The sequence below is a fragment of the Vigna angularis genome, chromosome 9 (assembly GCF_016808095.1).
Source record: "Vigna angularis cultivar LongXiaoDou No.4 chromosome 9, ASM1680809v1, whole genome shotgun sequence".
Taxonomy (NCBI): domain Eukaryota; kingdom Viridiplantae; phylum Streptophyta; class Magnoliopsida; order Fabales; family Fabaceae; genus Vigna; species Vigna angularis.
This window is the reverse complement of record NC_068978.1, coordinates 4205460-4226841: the sequence shown is the minus strand read 5'-3', so window position 1 is coordinate 4226841 and position 21382 is coordinate 4205460. Positions and strand designations below refer to the sequence as shown.

General features: G+C 32.9%; 3 protein-coding genes and 1 non-coding gene across 4 annotated transcripts; 3 read left to right on the top strand and 1 right to left on the bottom strand.

Annotated features, from left to right (window-relative positions):
* The first annotated feature begins 916 nt into the window (after positions 1-916).
* Positions 917-6972, top strand: LOC108347646 (alanine aminotransferase 2). The gene is made up of 15 exons (XM_017587031.2): positions 917-1294; positions 1965-2015; positions 2272-2322; positions 3048-3113; positions 3197-3258; positions 3614-3692; positions 3774-3878; positions 3991-4101; positions 4341-4478; positions 4750-4824; positions 5039-5159; positions 5257-5411; positions 5907-5981; positions 6275-6478; positions 6655-6972. Exons 1-15 carry the CDS (start codon positions 1076-1078, stop codon positions 6769-6771), a joined length of 1629 nt encoding a protein of 542 aa, XP_017442520.1. The 5' UTR covers positions 917-1075; the 3' UTR covers positions 6772-6972.
* A 1358-nt stretch (positions 6973-8330) lies between these two features.
* LOC108346350 (uncharacterized) lies at positions 8331-18260 on the bottom strand. Its single transcript, XM_052868818.1, has 7 exons — positions 14388-18260; positions 12377-12439; positions 12033-12278; positions 11405-11963; positions 10440-10920; positions 10184-10265; positions 8331-8630 (listed from the first exon to the last, which is right to left on the bottom strand). Exons 3-7 carry the CDS (start codon positions 12099-12101, stop codon positions 8406-8408), a joined length of 1416 nt encoding a protein of 471 aa, XP_052724778.1. The 5' UTR covers positions 12102-12278; positions 12377-12439; positions 14388-18260; the 3' UTR covers positions 8331-8405.
* A 460-nt stretch (positions 18261-18720) lies between these two features.
* LOC108347254 (uncharacterized) lies at positions 18721-19913 on the top strand. The gene is made up of 3 exons (XM_017586417.2): positions 18721-18987; positions 19154-19275; positions 19583-19913. Exons 1-3 carry the CDS (start codon positions 18823-18825, stop codon positions 19710-19712), a joined length of 417 nt encoding a protein of 138 aa, XP_017441906.1. The 5' UTR covers positions 18721-18822; the 3' UTR covers positions 19713-19913.
* Positions 19914-20633: 720 nt separating this feature from the next.
* Positions 20634-20706, top strand: TRNAA-AGC (transfer RNA alanine (anticodon AGC)). The gene has a single exon. It is a non-coding gene; the product is annotated as a tRNA-Ala (tRNA).
* The last annotated feature ends 676 nt before the right edge of the window (positions 20707-21382 follow it).

Here is a 21382-nt window from a genome sequence, read left to right as displayed (position 1 = left end):
GAATCAACCTAAGCTAAATGATCAAATCTAATCAACTAAACCCATATACAATGGACCCAATAGTTAAAGATATTAAATGGATCTATTGGATTTAATCTTATTATTAGATTTAATCTACTTCCATTTTAAATTAGATGGAAAAAGAATTCCAATATAGTAAATTAGTTAAAATGGATTTGAATTACTAAATTTAGATTATAGATCCAATTTGTTTTTATTAAATCTATAATAAATAATATTGAAAAATTCAAAATCTATAATAAATCTAAACTGAATATTGAAAAATTCAATCCATATACACTCTATAATTCTATTAGTATTTTGTGAAATCACTCATAAATCCAAGATCCATTCAAATTAGTAACTAAGACGTTAACTCCTTCTAAGTATCACATAATATAACGCAAGTAATACAATACACAAATAAAAAGAAGTCATTAAAATCCACTATTTTCATTCGCTTAGAGCAATTAATCAATGTGCATGATTCAATAGAAATCAAATAGACACCAATATCGCACAAATGATCAATTGTAAGAAAAATACTATACTTTATATTGAAACGTCAACACAAACACTCATGAAACAACATTACATTCATCTGAACTTATATATTTATATTTATACATTACATACAATTACTTTTTTATTTAATTGGAATGGTGTACTATTGGGAATAAAAAAAAGTCACACGTGGTGTTTTGATGAAACATTCTTACTTTATTCCATTATAATAGATAAATGAAATAAATACTCGTTATTCTTAACAAATAAATAATTGATATGAATGCATTAGTAAAAATTGATATAAAAGAATTTATAAAATGAAAGAACGTAGTAACAAAGAAAAGAAAGGTATAAGTACAAATTCTATTTATAGTGCATGGATGGCTGAGATCTTGACACACTGTGGGCGGCGTGGAAGTTTGAGGTGGAAAGTTCACCAAAAGGAACAAACAAGTCTTACATTGTTTCTTTCTAGATACACTCACGCGCCTTCTGTCTCTTCTCAACATTGTAAGCACATCCAGACCCTCAAATCTCCATCCTCCCCTTTTTATATATAACCCTCACAATGCGGAGAATCGTTGCAGACAGATTCAGGCGCCTTTTCAACCGTTCATTCCTTCTTCATCGTCATCATCACAATCACAATCACCCTCCCTTTCCTGCTTCTTCCTCTCTCACTTCTCACTATCCGTTTTCCCCCTATCGCTTCTTCTTTTCTACTCCTTTTTCTTCCATGGCTTCTGATTCACCTTTCCCTGTCACTGCTCAAAACATCAACCCAAAGGTCTGTGTTGCCTTCATTTCTCTTTTCACTGCCATCACGCTTGTCGTTTTTCGCTTTGTCACTTCTGGGTGTGCTAAAGTTGCAAGCTTTGAACTGTGTGATCGTGTTTTTTTATCTGGGCAAAAGCGTGGTGTGGATTTGATGTTTTTGGGGTTCTCTTTCTTGGTTTTTGCACGCTTTGTATAACGTCTTTCTTTGTCGAAGGATCGACCTTTGATTTAATTATAGCTGTTTTTACTTTTTAAAGGCATGCGAATTATTATTGTTGTTGATCCGTGAGTCAGGTTTGGTACTGATCTTTTTTCTCCTTTGTTTTCTGTCTAGTGGTGTGTCTGATGACCTAGTTATAGGTCATTCATTTTTCTATTATTATATGCCCAATTGAGTGTTGAATTACTTTCTAATTGTGTTCAACCCTGGAATTGGTGAAAAGAGTAGTAGCAAAAAGAGATTCTTTTTTATTTTCACCGTACTTCCAATTGAGGATATATCTTATGTTCTATGGTGTAGGCCGTTTTAATGGATTTTGAAATGTTTTATTTATTTACAAAGTGCGATCGTGTTGTAGAATATTTCCCCACTTGTTTCTTGTTCTTTCAGATAAGTTGGTTATGTCACCAATTTTCATATTTTATTTGGTAATTTGAAACTATGCATTTTTGTTGTCTAGGTTCTGAAATGTGAGTACGCCGTTAGAGGAGAGGTTGTCACACTTGCTCAGGTACTGTGATTTGACTGTACATATTCAAATTAGGTCATTAATGGAAAAAGTATTTTTGCCTTGGTTTATTCCAAGATGGATACATTTTATACCTTAGCTTTGACAAAATAAATTGATAACTGATAAACTAAGTTCTCCTCTGACATGAAATTATTAGCATGGCTTTTCCTGGAATATAGCTTGAAATTGGTCACTTCAGAATTTTCTATGGACAATTGTTGCAATACTTTCTGCTTACAACGCCTTAATATTGCAGAATTTGCAAAAGGATTTACTGGCCAATCCCGGTTCTCATCCATTTGACGAGGTACTTGTATTTTTCAACTATATGACTTGAAATAGAACTATGTTTTTCTTAACTCTCAGGAAGGTATGTAAGGGGTTCTATAAAGCTTCTTATGTGCATGGTGTTCTTGCAAGGGGTGAACCCACTGTGTAGCGGACAGTCTTATCTTGTATTAGTAAAGTTGTAGTAGATTAATTCCACAACTAGAACATCTAAATTTCCCATAATAGGGTGAAAACTCCAATTATTGTCCCAAGGCTGTCCTTCTATGATTACCTATTTCTTTATATTCTTAATTCTTTGGATCAAATGTATTAATTATGATGCAACAATATAAATGGATAAATTAGTTGAATGAGTTGGTGGTTATAGTATCAACATTTAAACTGTTCTTGAAGATGATTATATTCTACATCTCTGCAATAGTAAGACAATTAGTAATTGCAATGGGAATTTTCCTTGGTCATTTGTTTTGAAAAAAAAATTGATTGATGAAATGAACCAATTTTGCAGGATAAATTTTAGTCATTCTGCATGAGATGCCTTTTTTTTTTTTTTTTTTAAGATGAAATAAATATAAAATGAACTTTTATTTTTATTTTAAAATATTCCCACCTCCATCCCCTCCAAGAAAAAAGGTTGAGGGGGATGAGACTATCTGTAATTTCACTGCGCTTCTACTTCGTGAACTGTTAATCTACTCTTGTTTTGTCTATTCCTCTCACATTTCTTTTATCTGAATATAGATACTTTACTGCAACATTGGAAATCCTCAGTCTCTTGGCCAGTCTCCAATAACCTTTTTCCGAGAGGTTTGCTGTTTATAATTTTGTGCAGTGAATGTAGCTAAATACAAATTAAGCAATGCTTATTATGACAATCTCATCTCTGTCAGGTTCTTGCTTTAACTGATCATCCAGCTATATTGGACAAAAGTGAAACACAGGGTTTGTTCAGGTACCAAGATAAAAATAAATAGAATAACTGCCAGCATCTAGATAACTAGTCACTGTGAAGCAGCAATCTGTCTAAGATTTTTTTTTATGTAACAAATGTATAATCATATGACTGCAGTAGCATATGTAACTAGCAATGGTCTAGTCAGTGGTATTTTCAATTTGATTATAATGTATAACAAACTTCTGTCAAAAAACCTACGAGTACAGAATTAAGAATGCAAATTGAATTTGAATAAGTCAACGGCATTTTTAGTTCAGTTTTGTAATGTTGTAGTTTACTATCACATGGAACAGAATAAAGGTTCCTTTCGTTACTGGCGATTTGGTCTAACTTGACCTTTGGCATATTGCAGCGCTGATGCAATAGAACGAGCTTGGCAGATTGTGGAACAGATTCCCGGTAGAGCAACTGGTGCCTATAGCCACAGTCAGGTACCTATTGGGTTATCAAATATGGTTTATTTCTATGCTATAAGAGGCAGGGCCATGAAATTGTTCATATTTCCATGTCAGGGTGTCAAGGGTTTGCGTGATACAATAGCTGCTGGAATTGAAGAGCGTGATGGTTTTCCTGCTAATCCTGATGACATTTTCATGACAGATGGTGCAAGCCCTGCAGTATGTCTCTACTTTGCCTTTGATATTTTCTATATGGTTTTAGATGATGATAAGAGTTTGTTTCATTTATATTCTGAATAAGTTTTAAAAACTAACACTTCTATGTTTTCAGGTCCATAACATGATGCAATTACTTATCAGGTCGGAAAATGATGGTATTTTGTGTCCCATTCCACAGTATCCTCTATACTCAGCTTCAATTGCCCTCCATGGTGGCTTCTTGGTAATGTTTGCTCCATGCAATTGCATAATGCAAAATTTAATTTGGTCAATGTTTATATTCATTTTCTTTTTTATGATGTTATTGGTTCTGCTCCATCTTTGAAAGGACAAATAAGAAAAATGGTATATGTAAGAGTTTACGTAATTTATTCACTTGAAACTTTGAATGTGAACTATTTTGTTATAATACTTTGGTTGGAGTATTAGCTTAACTTTGGTATATATATTTTTTTTCAAAAGGTACCTTATTATCTAGATGAAGCAAGCGGTTGGGGATTGGAAATACCTGAACTCAAGAAGCAATTGGACGCTGCCAAGTCTAAGGGCATCAATGTTAGGGCTTTAGTTGTTATAAATCCTGGCAATCCAACGGGGCAGGTGAGCCACTAATAATTATGCAGTATTGGGGGATGTTTTGAAGACCTTATGAGGAACCTATTTGGGTTAATGAAAATTACTTACGACTTCTACAAGCTATTTTTAGTTTATTTCAATTTTTATGGTCAAATTGATGTGTGATGAAACCTTATTTAAGTTTATAATTAGCTGTCTGATATAATCAAGTCTTGATATTGAAGGATGTTTAATGCTTAGAAAGCGAAGGTTTTTTGTTAAATTTGGTAACATGGATTTTCTGTCATGCCTCCAGGTTCTTTCTGAGGAAAATCAGCGCCATATAGTAGATTTTTGCAAGCAAGAAGGTTTGGTTCTTTTAGCTGATGAGGTAAATTGACCTCTCTTGAAAATCTTAGATACACAATTAAATTTATTTAAAACACGGTTGCATTTCATGAATCTTGGGAATGAAGGTTACCATATCCTAGGCAAACTCTTTTTCTGTCACAATATATATTGGGAAGTACTTTGTTGCTGAAGCTTGTATGACATATACCATTACAAGCATAATACTACTCTGATGCACGAAATTCATTTTGAAGGTATATCAAGAAAATGTTTATGTCCCTGAGAAGAAATTTCACTCATTCAAGAAGGTATCTCGGTCCATGGGATATGGTGAGAATGACGTCACTTTAGTATCCTTTCAATCAGTCTCCAAAGGTAAGTTGGTATAAAATTTATAATAACAATACAGAATAGAAGTTTATGTTAATAAGGGATCAATATTGATGGAAGATGCCTTTTTCTTTGTCCTTAGGCTACCATGGGGAGTGTGGGAAACGAGGAGGTTATATGGAGGTGACTGGCTTTTCTGCAGAAGTGAGGGAGCAAATATATAAAATGGCATCTGTCAACCTTTGCTCTAATATCTCTGGTCAAATTCTTGCAAGCTTGGTCATGAGTCCACCTAAGGTTAACTCCTTGCATCTTCTAAGTCGAATTTCCTTTGGGGGGAATATTTATTTAGTTTGAATAATTAAAAGAACATTGAACATAATTCTGATCATGATAAGATTGGTAAGAGTTCCATCGTAGAATTAACATATCTTGAGTACCCTTATGCTAAAGAGTTACATGGTGAGTTGGAAGGAATTATACATGATTAGGGTATTGCCTTTCAAGAATAGTGACTCTTTATTCATCAATGATATTGGTGCTTTTACTGTAGAATGCTCTGTGCCACTTCTGTTGGAGTATTGATATTCCATGTCTTTGCCATTGTAAATCCAGAATGCCCCTCTTTAACTTTAATGAGGTCGCATGTGAAATAACAGTGTCATAAAGTTATTGTAAACCGTGTATATTTAGCACATGGATTTTGTATAAAAATTTACCATTTTTGTCATTCCATTTCTAGATTGATATTAATGATGTCTTTCACACTCAATATTCAATGATCCTGTGCAGGTTGGAGACGAGTCCTATGAATCATTCATGGCTGAGAAGGGAAATATTTTGGCATCGCTTGCTAGGCGTGCAAAGGTTAGTTACCTAGGAAATAATTTGAAATAGTAAAATCAACCAACAACATTTTAATTCTCTTTCAAGAGTAATATTTTAGAACATCTCTAAGGAACCCTTCCTCCCAGTGCATGCAAGGATTTGATTAACATAGTTTTATACCACCGAAGTTCATTTTGAAGGGCTCTCACTCACACTATAGAAATGACAACCGTTTTCACTAGAATATTTACAAATTTACAATCCCATTATCACTTTCATCAAGAACCTTAACTGATTAATCTTTGCTTTCTGTTGCCATTTATTCTTGACAGACACTAGAAGATGCATTCAACAAACTAGAGGGTGTAACATGCAACAAAGCAGAAGGGGCAATGTATCTGTTTCCCCAAATTCGTCTGTCCCAAAAGGCTATCAAAGCTGCAGAGGAGGCAAAAACTGCACCTGATAACTTCTATTGCAAGCGGTTGCTTAATGCCACAGGAGTAGTAGTTGTTCCTGGTTCTGGTTTTGGACAGGTTAGTCTATGTATTATCTTTTGTGAAAAATGCCTTATCTCTTCAATTAACGTTGGTAATGGCGTATTTATTTACTGATTAACCAACAAAATTGATTATTGGTTCCAAATAAGTAGCATTTTCCATCTTTTTGGTAATTGTAAACTGATTGTATTGGTAAATTGTTTTCTTGCAAGGTTCCTGGCACATGGCATTTCAGATGCACCATTTTGCCCCAAGAAGAAAAGATTCCAGCCATTGTCTCCCGTTTGACAGAGTTCCATGAAAAATTCATGGATGAGTTCCGTGACTAAGTCCTGCTTCTATTTCATCCCTAAACACAAAGGGTACCCAATTGAAATTTGATGAGAATGAATTTTGCAGAAATAGGACCTTTTGTTTTCTGGAATAAATTTGTTGTTAGCTCCACTTATACATGCATATTGAATGTGCAAGACGTGGAAGCTTATTCCTATATTACCTCTTTTTAATTGAATAAACTTTTTTCGAACCAACCTTCTTTGTTATACTCCAATGCAAGGATTAAAGCCTCAAGAACCAGTTGAAGAGGCTGTTAGGCAATGGTGGGATAGAAACAAGTCATAATATTTTGAAACAAACCTTAAAGAAATGAAATAAAAGAAATTGCAAAATGAAATAATCAACTGGGTCTCTTTGAAGAAAACAGTGACTCAATCCTTAATTTAATCAAGTTTTTAGTTGAACTTATTTATAATAATCTGTTGCATTTTTGCATACTTTGAATGTTTTTCAACTGATTAATTTGTAGTCATTGTCCTAACTGATGAAAAGGGTATTTGGAAAGTTGGAAACTTTCTCTCTCTGTTTACCATAGGCTTCTCTGGTTGGCTGTGATTGTCTCTGTTCACGTAACCTTATGACGGAAGAAATCTGAAAAGCAGGGACAGCTTTTATTGTTTGCATGTCAACTTTGGATTTTTTCCATCTCAACTTTTGGATTTTTTCCATCTCAAATCCAAATACAAAACGACACAACCATCAGAACAAAACAACTGAAAAAACAACAAATCCACATCGTTTCGGATCCATTGTGTTGTCCATGAGTTTGACATAAACTATTGCATGGACTCTCTCATTATGCAAATTTTGTCTTTTTGGGTTTATATCACTCCTTTCGTCCTAAAATTAATTTAGTATTTTGAATAGAAAATTAAAGCATATCTAATTTAAATTTTTTACTGATGTTTAAATTTTCAATTTTTATTTTTATTTGTTCTTTAATAAACCTACTTCATGTTTGTATTTACAGTAGGTAGTGTATTTATCGAGTTAAGTTATTTTAGTAAAAATAAATGATAAATTTACGGTTAATGTTGCGGCAAAAAGAGTAAAAATGAAAAAAGAAGTGATTCTAGGATTTTATTTGGTGTTTGTACAGGCAAGTGTTAAATGATCCATTTTGCATTATTATATTTAAAAAAAAATGAATGAACACTTTTTTGGGATAAAAATACTTTTGTTAGTATATATAAGAAATAAATATTAATTTTGAAGAATAATAAAAATAATGACATCAGTCATTTTGATTAAATAACGTCATAATTTAACTACGAAATGTTTTTAATTAACTAGTTTAAAGTAGTGATCATATAATTTAAGGAATTATAATTTTTATGGCTATGATTTAAATTTTCGATAGATCAATAAACACATCCATTTATATAGATAATAAAAAAAAAGTATCATTAGTAGTAATTTTCAAATTAAATTAAAGATACTAAAAGAAAACAGAAATACATTTATAATCAGTATAAAAAACCTGAATGCCTTGTTCTTTTTATGAAGAAGAAAATATAATATTAAATAAAAAAAAGAATTTTAAAATTTCAAATAATGAAATTTGCTTTTATTAAATATTTTCATCCTTAACAAGTCTCTTTAGACAGTCCTAACAACACTATGATGTTCAATGATGGTTGTTATTGCAAGGGAAGCAACCACATGAACTTGGCTTTGAAAAATGTGAGTTATGTTTATGAATTATCTTCTGAGCTTGCTCTGTGGCTTTCTGAATTTGCTCCAAGTGTTGCTGTCTGGCTTCTGCTCTCCACTCCTCAGCTTTCCTGTGAACCACTGACATCCTCTTCATCAACTTCTCTTCAAGGTTTGATCTCATCTTCTGTATTTTCACCTAACCAACATTTTCAATAATGAAAAAGAAAAAAACATGCTTAGTTTCAATGACATGATTCTGAAGCTCAAAACTAGCTTGGTAATCTGTAACAGTGCTACATTTAACCATGTTCATGTTTTCAATGCGTGTGAACTTAGAATCAATTACTATAATAATAGAAGCTGAAAAGGACAACATGCCTAGAACTTTTCAACTTTGGAATTTGGTTTTATTATTATGGTCTACACCACATAGAACAGTAGATTGATTCCCTCCCTACCCACTACAATCCATTGTCCAGCTGTCCAAGTTCTTAACCAAAGACTGCTTTTTTAAACAAAAAATTAGATTAAAATATTATAGATAAACAAAACTCTGAAAGATTAATATATATTTTGTACCAAAATCACTAAAAAAATGAATCTTCTCAACATTGCTACTTCAAGGTTTCATTTTTTGGTTTTCAACTAAGACGAAAATGTGTTTGAGGAAAGAGTGAGAATTGCAGAGTGGACTGGTCAAGAAAGCATTAATATAATGATGGTATCCCATGAGTTGGGGGTGGCTCGAGGAATAGATCACCAACATGCCCACCAAAGGCAAAACATTGAATTGTGGTCAAAAGTTTGAAACAGGTAATGTATGATAAAACTTTAAAGTTTATTCATAGTTGGTTGTTTTGAGGACAACATAGACTACTACACCATGTGAGTTTTCACAGGAATCTGCTCTTGCAAAAAGGTTCAAACTGCTTCCAAAAGTGAAAAGTTTCAGTAATGGATTATCTTGTACTTTCAAATTCCTATCATTTTTCAAATTTCAATGCTAAAAGTACCAGGACAGGGTAACCAGCTAGGAAACTGCATGTTACAGCATTACAAAATTAGATCGAAATTTGAGCGTATTTTTCATTGTTATCCCTCCAAGAAATGAAATGATGTTTAATCTCTAACATTCCATTTAGGACAAATAAATAACATCTTTTTTTAATTAAAAAATTGAGAGTCTCACATGACATGATGCCAGACAGCAGGTGCCACATAATAACCTTTAAACACAAACAATTAACAAATATCATATAAAAACACAGAACTAAATGCTTTGGTTTAAAAGTTTGAAAAACTACATACTGAAAATACCTTTATAAAGCTAAAATCAGATTTTGTTCAGTTTATATGCAGACAAAATATGATTAAGATCAACCCTAAAAAGTTTAATTGGACTTTATCTCGAGATTGGAGTTTAACTTGTACTACTAATAATTAATTTAGGAGGAGTTGAACTAAACTCATTTGTTTTAGCATTCAACAATTACGGCTATTACACCTATGGCTTAAGATAGCTTTTTCATACTAGTTATATTATGATCGTACATCTATGGCTTAGAATAGCATTTTGATACTAGTTATTCATTGATTAAGCACTTTTTATAGTATTTTTTTCTATTCATCCTCTTTTATTATACCTCCAATTTTATATCACATTCCTCTTTTCTGTCTATTTCTTTTCTTGTGCAAGAAATTGTACAAATTTGTTACACAAAATATAGTCTATGAATGACAATGAAATACCTCAAGCTTTCTTGACCTGGCCTCTGCTTTAGCACTTTGGAGGTTTACCCAAGCTTGGATTTTTGCTTCTTCTCTCTGATACCTACACACACATTATCAGATGTAAACAGCATAAAGAAAATATTAACAAATTTATTAGAAATCACAAAATTTACTTATTCACTTCAATATTCAATTAACTTGTTCATAATTTTTGGGAAATGGTTTAGAAAGAATGTGTTAGAGATACAATATGCTGAAAGGTTGTGTGTGTTACCTTAAACAGCACTTGGTCTTCTCCTCTTCTTCCCATGAAGCAGCTATGCAGTCGGAATCAGCTTTGTGGCTCCCATTGTGCCTCAAACTTTTTGATATTTCCTTTTCTTCCTCTTCACTTGAGCTCCAATTTGAAGTGACTATGTCATACTGTGATCCTAGTTGCAGTTTAGAAAAATGGCACTCCTCCAGCTGAATGACATCAAGAGTGCAGGCAGTGCTAGCCAAGGCCAATGGTCCTGATCTACTTGCAGGAGTGTTGTGACGAGGAGGTGATGAAATCTTAACTGGGGTGTGGCATCTTGAAGTTGTGGAACTTCCCAGAGGAGTCATCTCAGTGCCAATGTCTCTATGTTGAACCACTTCTGTGCAAGCATCTTGCATTGCCCCACCAACTTGGTTCCTAAACAAGAACCCTTCCTTTGCTGGCTCTAAATATCTCAAATTTGGCAAAATAGGCTCTATGCTGTCTGTGAACTTATCTGCATTGCAATTCATTGCATGTCAGCAACTTGTCATGCTAGTAAATTCGTACAGTGTATTATTCATATTATGGTCCATTCAATTACAAATACATTTAACACACTCTCCTGAATTCCAACAATTGGAAAAATATATTGAAGAGCACAATTTTGTTAATTTCACTCATGATTTTTAGTACTCATCTTTTAATTCAATAGACGAGACATATGAGTTTGGGCTATGTTAGAAGTTGCAACAGTGTCAACACAGGCTACCATCGTGCTCAAAACAACAGTTTCAGACTAAAAGGAAATCTGAACCTGAAATTTTTTTTATTCAACCTACCCACAGTTTAAAGTCTATGGAAATAAAGAATATAATAAAGACAAAAGGGAAAAGAAAGAGGATGATAACGATGGTTAAAAGGGTAGATAGGAAAAGAAATAAAGGAAGGAAAAAGGAGGGATAAAGTCAAATTTTGAAGTTAAGACTGTGATATCCCACCTTTGAGTACAATGTCTTTAACACCATGGAAAGCACTGAGGGTGTTATGCTGGTGGTCCAACGAAGGAGACCAGTGGAAGTTGGGGACAGCTTTGGACACCCTTTCTTCGGTGACCCTTGATTTCTCCGAGAAATTTTCCATTTGCTGCTTAAAGCCAACATCTTCACATTGTTGTCTGGTTGCAACCTTTGAGGAGTCCGAGACTGAAACCTTGAGAGTGTTGTTGTTAATGTTGTTGTGAGCAGGTGAGTCATGGCAAGAAGTGCTCATAAGCCATTTCTCTGCATCATCCCACTTGGAAGGGAAGCTCTTTCTTGGAAGGCCAGAGCTGAAGGTGAAAACTGGTCTCCCAGGAGTGGAGGGAGCCTCTAACAGTCTCCTCTGTTGTGAAACAGAGTGGCCTCTGCTTTCGGCTCTGCCACTCGGCACAGGCAAAGACTTGACAAACTCAGAGGTTTCCTTCAGGTTGAGCTTGCAAAGTGGATCAGGGAAGTCATCCGCAAAAGGGTTATCATTGTTTTTCCCATACATGTTCACGTTGCTCTCAGAGAGTGCTTCCTGCATCACAAAAACGAGTGAGAAAAGCCTTCAAAGAAAGAACATTAGTAAGCGTAGCAGTATATTTACCCCATGTGGTGCCACTGCCACTGCCAATGCAGATGGAGATTGGAAGAATTTATGGTTGGGGAGGTCCATGGCATGGCACAGTGAAATTGAACCTGCTGGGGTCGGTGATGTGAGAGAAATGGGAATGCAGTGTCTCTAGTGTGGTTCCGTTACTTGCAAATTTTGCATTAGTTTCATGTGATGCGTGTTGAACAGTGTGTGGGTCAGGGGAAAGTGACCGCGGAGGCAGTAGAACAGAACAGCATACTGAAGAAGGAAAAAGTATGTATGACTTGGTTGGAACCGGGGTCTATGGTAAGTACACTAATGACTTGACTCACATGCAAGGAGCCAAAAACACAGACCTGTTTCCTTGCCACTGTGTGTGTGAGTGTCTCACCTCACGGACCCTCCTTAGTCTTTTCTATCTGCAGGAGATGGAAGGGATGAACACGAGAGAAAGAGAGTACACCATCAACCAAAGATGGATCTTTCGTTAGGTTTGCAAAAGAAATCCTTTAAGAAAGGGCATCAAGTGAAAAAAGCCAACAAAAATGCAAACAAAATAACATGTTATAAATAATTATATTATGTTTTCCTCCATATGTCACATCAATCACCCTACCACAGATTTTTCCACGGTAAACTACATTCAAACTAGATTTCATGAGATTTTACAAACTCTTCCTTCCATGTTTTTTCTAATATAATTTCCTCAAACACAGTTCAAATAAACAGAGGGGTATATATATATATATATATATATATATATATATATATATATATATATATGACAAAACCTCAATGTGTTTGCTCTTTTTCTGTTTGTTCTCTAGAGTATTTATGTACATTCTGTAATGGTAATTTCTTCACAAGTTACGTCTCAAATTCTTAAAAAGGCTTTAGATTTACATTTTGTGTTGAAAAACACTACTACTAAAAAGAGTTAATTTTCTTAACAGGATGCGTGGTAAAAAACAAAATTCTCCCAGGTAAAGAAAGAACTTAATGTATATTTTTATGCTTACAATGGTATATTTAAAAACACTATTCATTTAATGTTTTTTATGGAGTATTACGAGAATAGTTGGAAATTTTTCTTCAACATTTTACTTTATGAAGGCAGGAATCTTTGGACTTTACTGGTGTTGGTTCTTGTTTGTGAATTTTGATCCTATTTTTTACCTTCCCACTAGGATACTGTGTACAAGGCTTCTCTGTTTTTCCCACTCAGAATCATTTATTCTTGTTATATTCTAGGGCAAAATCAGAGAGTAAGAATTTTCATATACAAAAAGAACTGAAGGCTTACCTTTTGTGAATGACCAATACCTAACTTTACCACCATCTAATATATTAATTACACTAACTGCACTCATTTTTTTTACTAGACTAAATCTAAGTGTTGTCTAGTTCCTACTTCTTGGGTTAACCAAGCTTTATTAGTCTCTCTCACAGGCATAGTTTGCATGCCAAATTAATATATTATTTCACTTCTAGTGTTCTACCATCTTCTCTAGGGTATACAATAATAAAACAGACGCCTTTGTTTAATATCAAGGTAAAGTTGCATTTAAATATCAACTAACATAGACTTTCAATGATACTTTTCCATTCTGGCTGTTAAAAAAGAGATTGAGTGAAGAGTGAGAGTGAGGTAAGAATATTCAAACACTTTCATGAAAAATGAGACTTCTTTCATAACCTCAACCACTTCTTCTTAATGACAATTCAAGTGTGAGTTTAAGTTCACATTAAATAGAAATGAGAGAATAGAGCATTATATATAAAAAAAAATCTATTAACTCATTGTCTTAAGGTTTTCGACAAAAAATGGTATCAATATTTTATATAATTGAATTTAGATCTCAATGATACTGTGTTTTTCCAATAACCGTCTTCCTCCATAAATTCACCCGTTTTAACCTATATTTATACTTTTATGAGTCGTTAAATATGTATTTGTTTCAATTTTAAATGAGCCTATTTTGTTATCTGGTAGTAACTCTGAGATAACATATAACAAGACAAACATGAAATATGCAAGTACATTTGGAATTTGTACTAATTTAATTTCCTTAACAGTGCTCTTAGAACATTAGTTAGCATTGTCCATAAAGTTAAAATAGTTAAAAAGAAACTTCAGCATCTAATCAGATTAACAATAGAAATTTTTTATGATTTATTTCAAGTATTTGATCTAAGATACTTACAAAATAATCAATGCATCGTTCGACTATAAAGGATCTTATAAAAAGGAATAATTTTTTTCTAAAAAATCCTAGAAATAACGACTGGTGGTGTAAAAGAAGATTCAAGAAAGTGAAAATAAGCAGGGAAAATCCGTTGCAAATTAAGTACAGTAATAGCAGAAACCTTTTCAGCCATTCTCTTGTTCAGTGTCAGCATTTGCGTCCCCTCTTTTCCAAATTCAACGGCTTTCTATCTCTCATTCATCCTTCCCTGTAACCAAGGTTTCTGCTTTCTTTCCCTTGCTTTGCTGTCTCACCAGCTTTTGTCCATTTTATTACTTCTTTCTCTGTTGGAAACAAGGAATTATCCAACTTTCTATTTCTTTTTACTGTTTATGCTGTCACCAATTTATATTTCTCATTTTTCTTTCGTTCTATATCATGCAATCTGTGTGCTGTACAAGGAGAGAGTGCCACCTTGCCACAGAATGTAATTTAACTCTTCACTTTTCTTTCTCACATTTAATTTTGTAAAAACAAAATTCTATTTGAGACACATTTGTACTTTACATATGGACACTTTGTTTTATTAGAAAAATTCAAACCTTGGTTTTTCACATTCTAGGTAATATAATTTACTAACTTTGCTCTGCACTTTGGAATAAGTACTTTCATTTTAACTTGTCTTCGTAGCTTTTCAAGATAGAGACATTGTATTCATATGTGAAGTTGTCTTTGATGAATTACTTCTTGGGTCTATCGAGGAGAAGGTTCACCGGGAAGACACAAACATCAATGATACCTGAGCCGGTCACCAAGACGAACCATTCGGCTCTGATATTAATGTTGGGTCTATTGAGGAGGAAGTTCACCGAAAAGACACAAACACCAATGATATCTGAACCTAACCACATAAGTGATTAACATCACTCTCTACCAAAAACCTTAAAATAATGGGGTAACGAGTCTTTCACACTTTTATTCAATGTGAGACATGGACTCGATTCCCAACATAACTCTTTTCGAAATTTCATATAAGGAAAATCCCAGATTCAACCATTTTATGAGGTTACTGTTTCTCCCCCCAAGACCAAACTTGGTATCTTCTGAAGTATATTTTTTTGCTGCTAATTCATGATATGATTTTGTTTAAGATTAGTCATCATTGTTTTTACCCTTGATTCTTTGGATTAGATACAGTAATTGTTGACACAAACTAAATGGTGTATTTGCACTTGCATGACTTGGTTGCTAGCTAGTATTAGCATTTTCAACTTATTTTTACTTTGTGAATAATTTCATTTCCATTAGGAACTGTTTCCTATTCTTTTGGTTAAGGAAGTTACTTTATCAGATGATGCCTGAAGTATGAGATGTACTGTTTCTTTTTTCTGCAAATCTTTTTTCCCCAAAGGTTGAGATGGGATAAAGTCCATCTTTAGTTAATCTCTAACCTTTAAGTTTGCATAAGAACCTACTTATGTTATGTGACATAATGCACTTTTGTTTCTCTTTCATTTTCACTTCTCTTTTATATGAAAATAGATACTTCACTGCAACTCTGCAACCCTGAAAATCCACAATCTCTTGGCCAGCAGCTGGTAACTTTTATCTTAGAGATTTCTTTATAGTGTACTGCTTATTATAACTAGCTCCTCTCTTTTAGGTTCCTGCATAATGTGATCATTCAGCTACTTTAGACAGACATCTAGATGTGGATATTTATAGTGGATCTGCAAACTGTCTTTGTTTCAATTTCTGTGATTCATTTCCCTTATTTTGTACAATTTCTCCATTTCACTTTCACCCATCTAGATCTAGTCTATATACTGCTCTGAAACTCTTGTCCACATGAAACAAATGAAGTATATAAAGTTGAATAATTTAGTAACTGGCAAAAGCATTATGAGCATTATTTTTGAAATCTGATTAAGATGTATCCTATGGACACAGATTAATAAGAAAATATTTAAATGAAGGGATGCAAAATTGAATTTATATAATGAAGATGAGTGTTTTGAGAAGGTCCTTTTAGTGCTGTAGTCTATCCTGTGAAACAAAAATAGTAAGAGTTGTTTTCATTGCAGATGATGATGATATGTTCTTAAGTGTCTCTATGTTCTGTATTTTAATATTCGTCATCTCATCTTTGTAATTTCCCTTTTCCCTCTATGGTTGTCCTTTTCACATCTTGCTACGCTGACACCATAGAGAGATCTAGGAGAGCAACTATTTTGGTGTTTTCAGTATCATACATGCAATGGCCATGATACTGTTCTTATATGTGTATCAGGATATCATGCATCTGATAAAATATTCCCTAGAGTTGAAACCATGATAGTTTTACCCTTATGATCACAGTGACATTTTTTGATAAATGGTGCAAGATCAGAGTACCCTTTAGCTTCATTTTGTTTTATTCCACATCAAAAAATGATTTTTCATATTAAAAGTTTGGTTACTGTCACAAAGTATGCTCACACATTTATATTTTGTTTGAAACTAAGTTTGCATAAAAATGAATGGATTTCTTTTGCAAACAGACTTTCAAAATGAAAACTGCTCTAAAATTAAATTTCTCAGTGTTAACTCATACAACAGAAAACACACTTTCAGTAACTGATTTTAAATAGGTTGAAGTTCCATGAAAATTGGATTTGACACCATTAATAAGAAAACATCCAAAGTCCAAACACATGTACAGTGACAGAATTTTTGTCTGCCTTTGCATGTGCTGATTTGTAAACGTTTACAAAGCATAATACTAATACCATCAAATTTCGCAAGCTGAAAAACTTTTTAAGAAGATATTTTAGTATGCAGATTCTGATTAAGTAGTTATATATAATTGGATAAAACAGTTTAAGTTAATACTCTAACAAGTTATTTACATCCTTTTGATAATATTGGGAATACTTTTTGTACTCTTCATTGAAAAACATATTAATATCACCGTTGAAAATGAAGTTTATCTACCAATCACATAAAGGAAATATTCTATTCATAAAAACATATTCAATACCAAGAGTCTTACTAAAAAACTTACGAAGATTCTTTTTCTTCGTTAAATGAGTCACATCACTTTTAAGCATATATAAGTACATTTTTATTAGTTTTGTTTCAATAGAACCCACATATTCATAATTTTATATTTACACTTCAATTTTTTTATAGCTTAAAAGAATATATAGTTATTGAAATGTTTTCTTTTTATTCTTGAAACTTAGGACTTTATACAATAACTCATTTTTAAAATGTCCACTATGTCATATGTGCATGTTCAGATGAGAGTTTTTTTTATAAATGGTAGGTCTTAAATTTAAGACATTTCATGTTCTACAATGAAAGAAACAGTTATAAATATAGCTAACTTTTTTGTGAAAGATCCTTGTTACTAAGACATCCGCATAAAAAATGGTATCTGTGATTTTTGTCAGCGTAATATCTTTTAAAGATAAAGTCGTTATGAATTTTATGATTGCCGCTATGAATTTTATGATTGACTTAATGATATATAATAATTGACCATATCGATATTACTCGATGAACTTGAGATCGAAAAATTCAACAAATAATTAAGGTGATTTGAAGGCTTTGAAAGGTTGTCAAGGGAAACCAATTTTTTGTGACTGGTGGGAAGCAATAACATGGTTCAGTGTTTCACAAATACAAAAGAGATTGAAAAAGGAGAAATGCACACTCAACCTATGGAAGGAATCTTTTGTTTTCTGCTACTATACTTTTCTAGTAATAGACAATTGAATCTCAAAACTTGATTCCATATTTCTTGCACGTAAGCTATACAATCACTATCTCACACGTCAGAATTAGTATTTAATGTAAAGTGGAATGCAATATGCATTAACCATTGCGTATGGTCTGCAAATTCCCTTCCAAACTTCACATGCCATGTGGATAACTCAAATATTTAAGTCTCTTCTTTTCTTCCATTCTTCCAACCATTTCAGACTTTAGTGCACAGTACTGCATTTTCCTCTCATTACCAAAATATAATGCCACATTAGTTTAAGTATAAACTAAGCTATGAATAAACTATTATGTGGTTGCTATCTATTACTTTCTTATCAGTCTTAGACTCCCATCTTTGCAGCTAAATGATCCTTACCAGAAAAACACTGTAGTTTCTAAACATTATATGAAACATTATATAAAAATAACTTTGTAACTCACTTAAATGTTATAATATTAATTAATGTAGGACACAGACTGAAGAAACACTGCATGTACTCACAATATATGCATATATAATACCAACAAATAATTTTGTTGACATTACAAAATTTATTTATATGAAATAAATGTGTGTATAAAGTGACTTTATTGAATGAAGACTTTGAGGAAGAAACTTTTATCTAGTAATGTATTATATATTACTGCATCGTGATAAGACATAGTCCATCAATAATTGAAATTATTATATGAGCAAAGCCCACCAAACCAATGCTCACTATTAATAACTAAATGATTTTGTGACGTTATCATTGTACTATTACTATATATCAATAAGCCATCCATCAATACTTTTATTCCTTTTCTTCTTCTTCTTCTTCATCTTATCTTCTACTTTTCTTCATGTTCTTCTTGAAGAATTAGAATTGATGGCAGTTAACAGCTATTCTTCAGCTCAAATCTCACTTCAGAAACATGGTTCATTTCTGAAATATGCCAGCAAAGATTTGAAGTCCAAACACTGCTCTGTCCCACAGAAAAAAGCACCAGTTGGTCCAGTAGCATTTAGAATCACAGCATCCATCAAGAACAAGGTTAATTAATACCTTGTCATGTTTCTTTTATACATACTCTTATATCTATATGCTAGCCTTTTTGGTTTTTACTCTTATCCAAATTGAAGAATCACACACTTAACAGAAATTAGACCGAGTTTAAGGATGTTTTGTGTTAATTGATCTCTATTTTTCTCCTAAACAGATTTATGAGGACAAATCTCAGGGCATAATTTGCTATGAAGATGAGAGTGGAGAAATAATTTGTGAAGGATATGATGAAGGGCCTCGTTATCAACGAATTCCAAGGCCAACCCATCATCCAAGGTAGAGAATCTTATCCAACCTTGTACTAACTCCCTCTTGTAATTTAATCTCCAAATAAGATCATGTTAGACATCAAGATCAGTATCAGTATCGATTTTAACATCTCAGTTATGCTGACACCCGAATCATCAATTCAATGATATGAATCAATCTCTAAGAACATATAACTAAATTCAAATCATGAAATTAACAGCACTTGATTACATGAATCATCCCTCACCTTAAAGAATAGAGAAAAGGTGTTAACTCAATAGTAGTACTGTTGTATACTCATCTGACTGAAGGAAATTTGATTTGTTGGGTGCAGGGATGTTGAAATCATGAATCTTGTGCAACAACAAAGTTGGCTGCAGATTGTTAAAGGGGAAGAAATCAACCATTTAGCAAAAGGAGTTATTCGTCAACAAGAGGATTTAAACTACAACAGATGGCTTTAACTTGTCCAAAACCAATCAGGCTTTTGTCACACTCAAAAACCTTAACAGTTACATGCAGTGCTAATTTGTAGCAGAAAGGAATAATAGCACAAATATATGCTGTAATTGGTTAATCAAATAGGACAAGTTCTTTCCTCAGAACAAAGTTCATGAAAGTTGTAAAAATTGACAGTGGTGAATGGAGATGCTTTTCTTTTTCAATCTGTTCATACAGTTTCACATCAGAATTTTATTATCTGATAGATGAAAGGAAGTTAAGTAATTATGATTCACAGAGCAGCAAGCAAGGAATTTGGCTTTATAATAATACTTACATCCGATTTTTTTTTATTTTTTTTAATTAATCAACAATTTCAACCATTAAAAATATATAACTGGTGTGTGTTATATATGATTGCAAAAAGGATAAATTTGGAAGAAGAAGAAAACAAAATTAATGGACCAAAAAACAGTGGGTTGGAGCTACCTTTTGAGGTAGGTCAAGAATTTCAGAAAATATCTTCATCAGTTTAAATTGTCGTTTTATTCTGATTAGAATAATACCACTCTTCCTTCAGTCTATGGAATCTGTTATCTGTTATCTGTTTTGGTAGCATTCAAATAATCCATTGACGTAAACACAGTTTTAAGTAATTTTAAGATTGTTTTCAATATCAATAGCAATTACCATAATCATATTAGAAATAGATCACAAAATGTATCAAAGACATGTTCCTTTGATATGGAATAGTTTAACTCATGATTATGTTAATAAGGGATATTTTGGGAAGGAAGAATGAACTAAAAGTTATTTAGGTATGTACTTATTTTTTAAATGATAGCGATATTGTTTTTTTTCTTTTTACTTTTCATATTAATTTTTTAGATTTCTTAATAAATACTTTAAGATATGTACTATTATGTAATAATGATTCTTAAGTTGGGGATGTAGCTCAGATGGTAGAGCGCTCGCTTAGCATGCGAGAGGTACGGGGATTGATACCCCGCATCTCCATTTTTTTGGTGCGAGAAAACAATTAAGGGGTGCAGGATTTAATTACCCAAATTGGGTTTGGATTTATGTTACCCAGTATGCTATCGCAACTTGCATCAAGCCCAATATCCCAAATTGCCTTCGCTGCATAAAAAATATCAGAGTCATGCTCCTCCATCACCCCATCTTCTTTCTACACCTCTCCAATTTTTTTAAATTCCAAGTTTACCTTTTTTACTTTTTATTTTTACCAATTTTACTTTTTATTTTTTAAAACTCTAATTCCAATCTCCTCTCACTTTCACTTTTTCGTTCACCCTCGGCACCAAGCTTCCACCCCCTCTCTCCACTGTCACTTTCTCTCTTTATGTTAATTTTCACTTCCATTAACACAATATTTTTCATTTTCTTTCAAATTTCCTAAGACTCACCGAACACCCAATGATCATCGAAGAGAAGTTCAACTCATGCAGCTTAAATGGTTTGGTGGTTTAGAGTTTCAAGTTTAAGCATAGATTTTCAAGTTTGGTTATTTAAAGACAAGGAAGTGAGAAAGAAATTTTTAGCAAATTATATTATGGAATCATGATACTTCAAAACTCATCAGAAATTATAAATGTTTTAAATTTATATCATGCAGAATTTGCTTTTTCTGTCTGTGTTAAGAAAATTAAGAGAAATAGAGTAAGTGACAGTG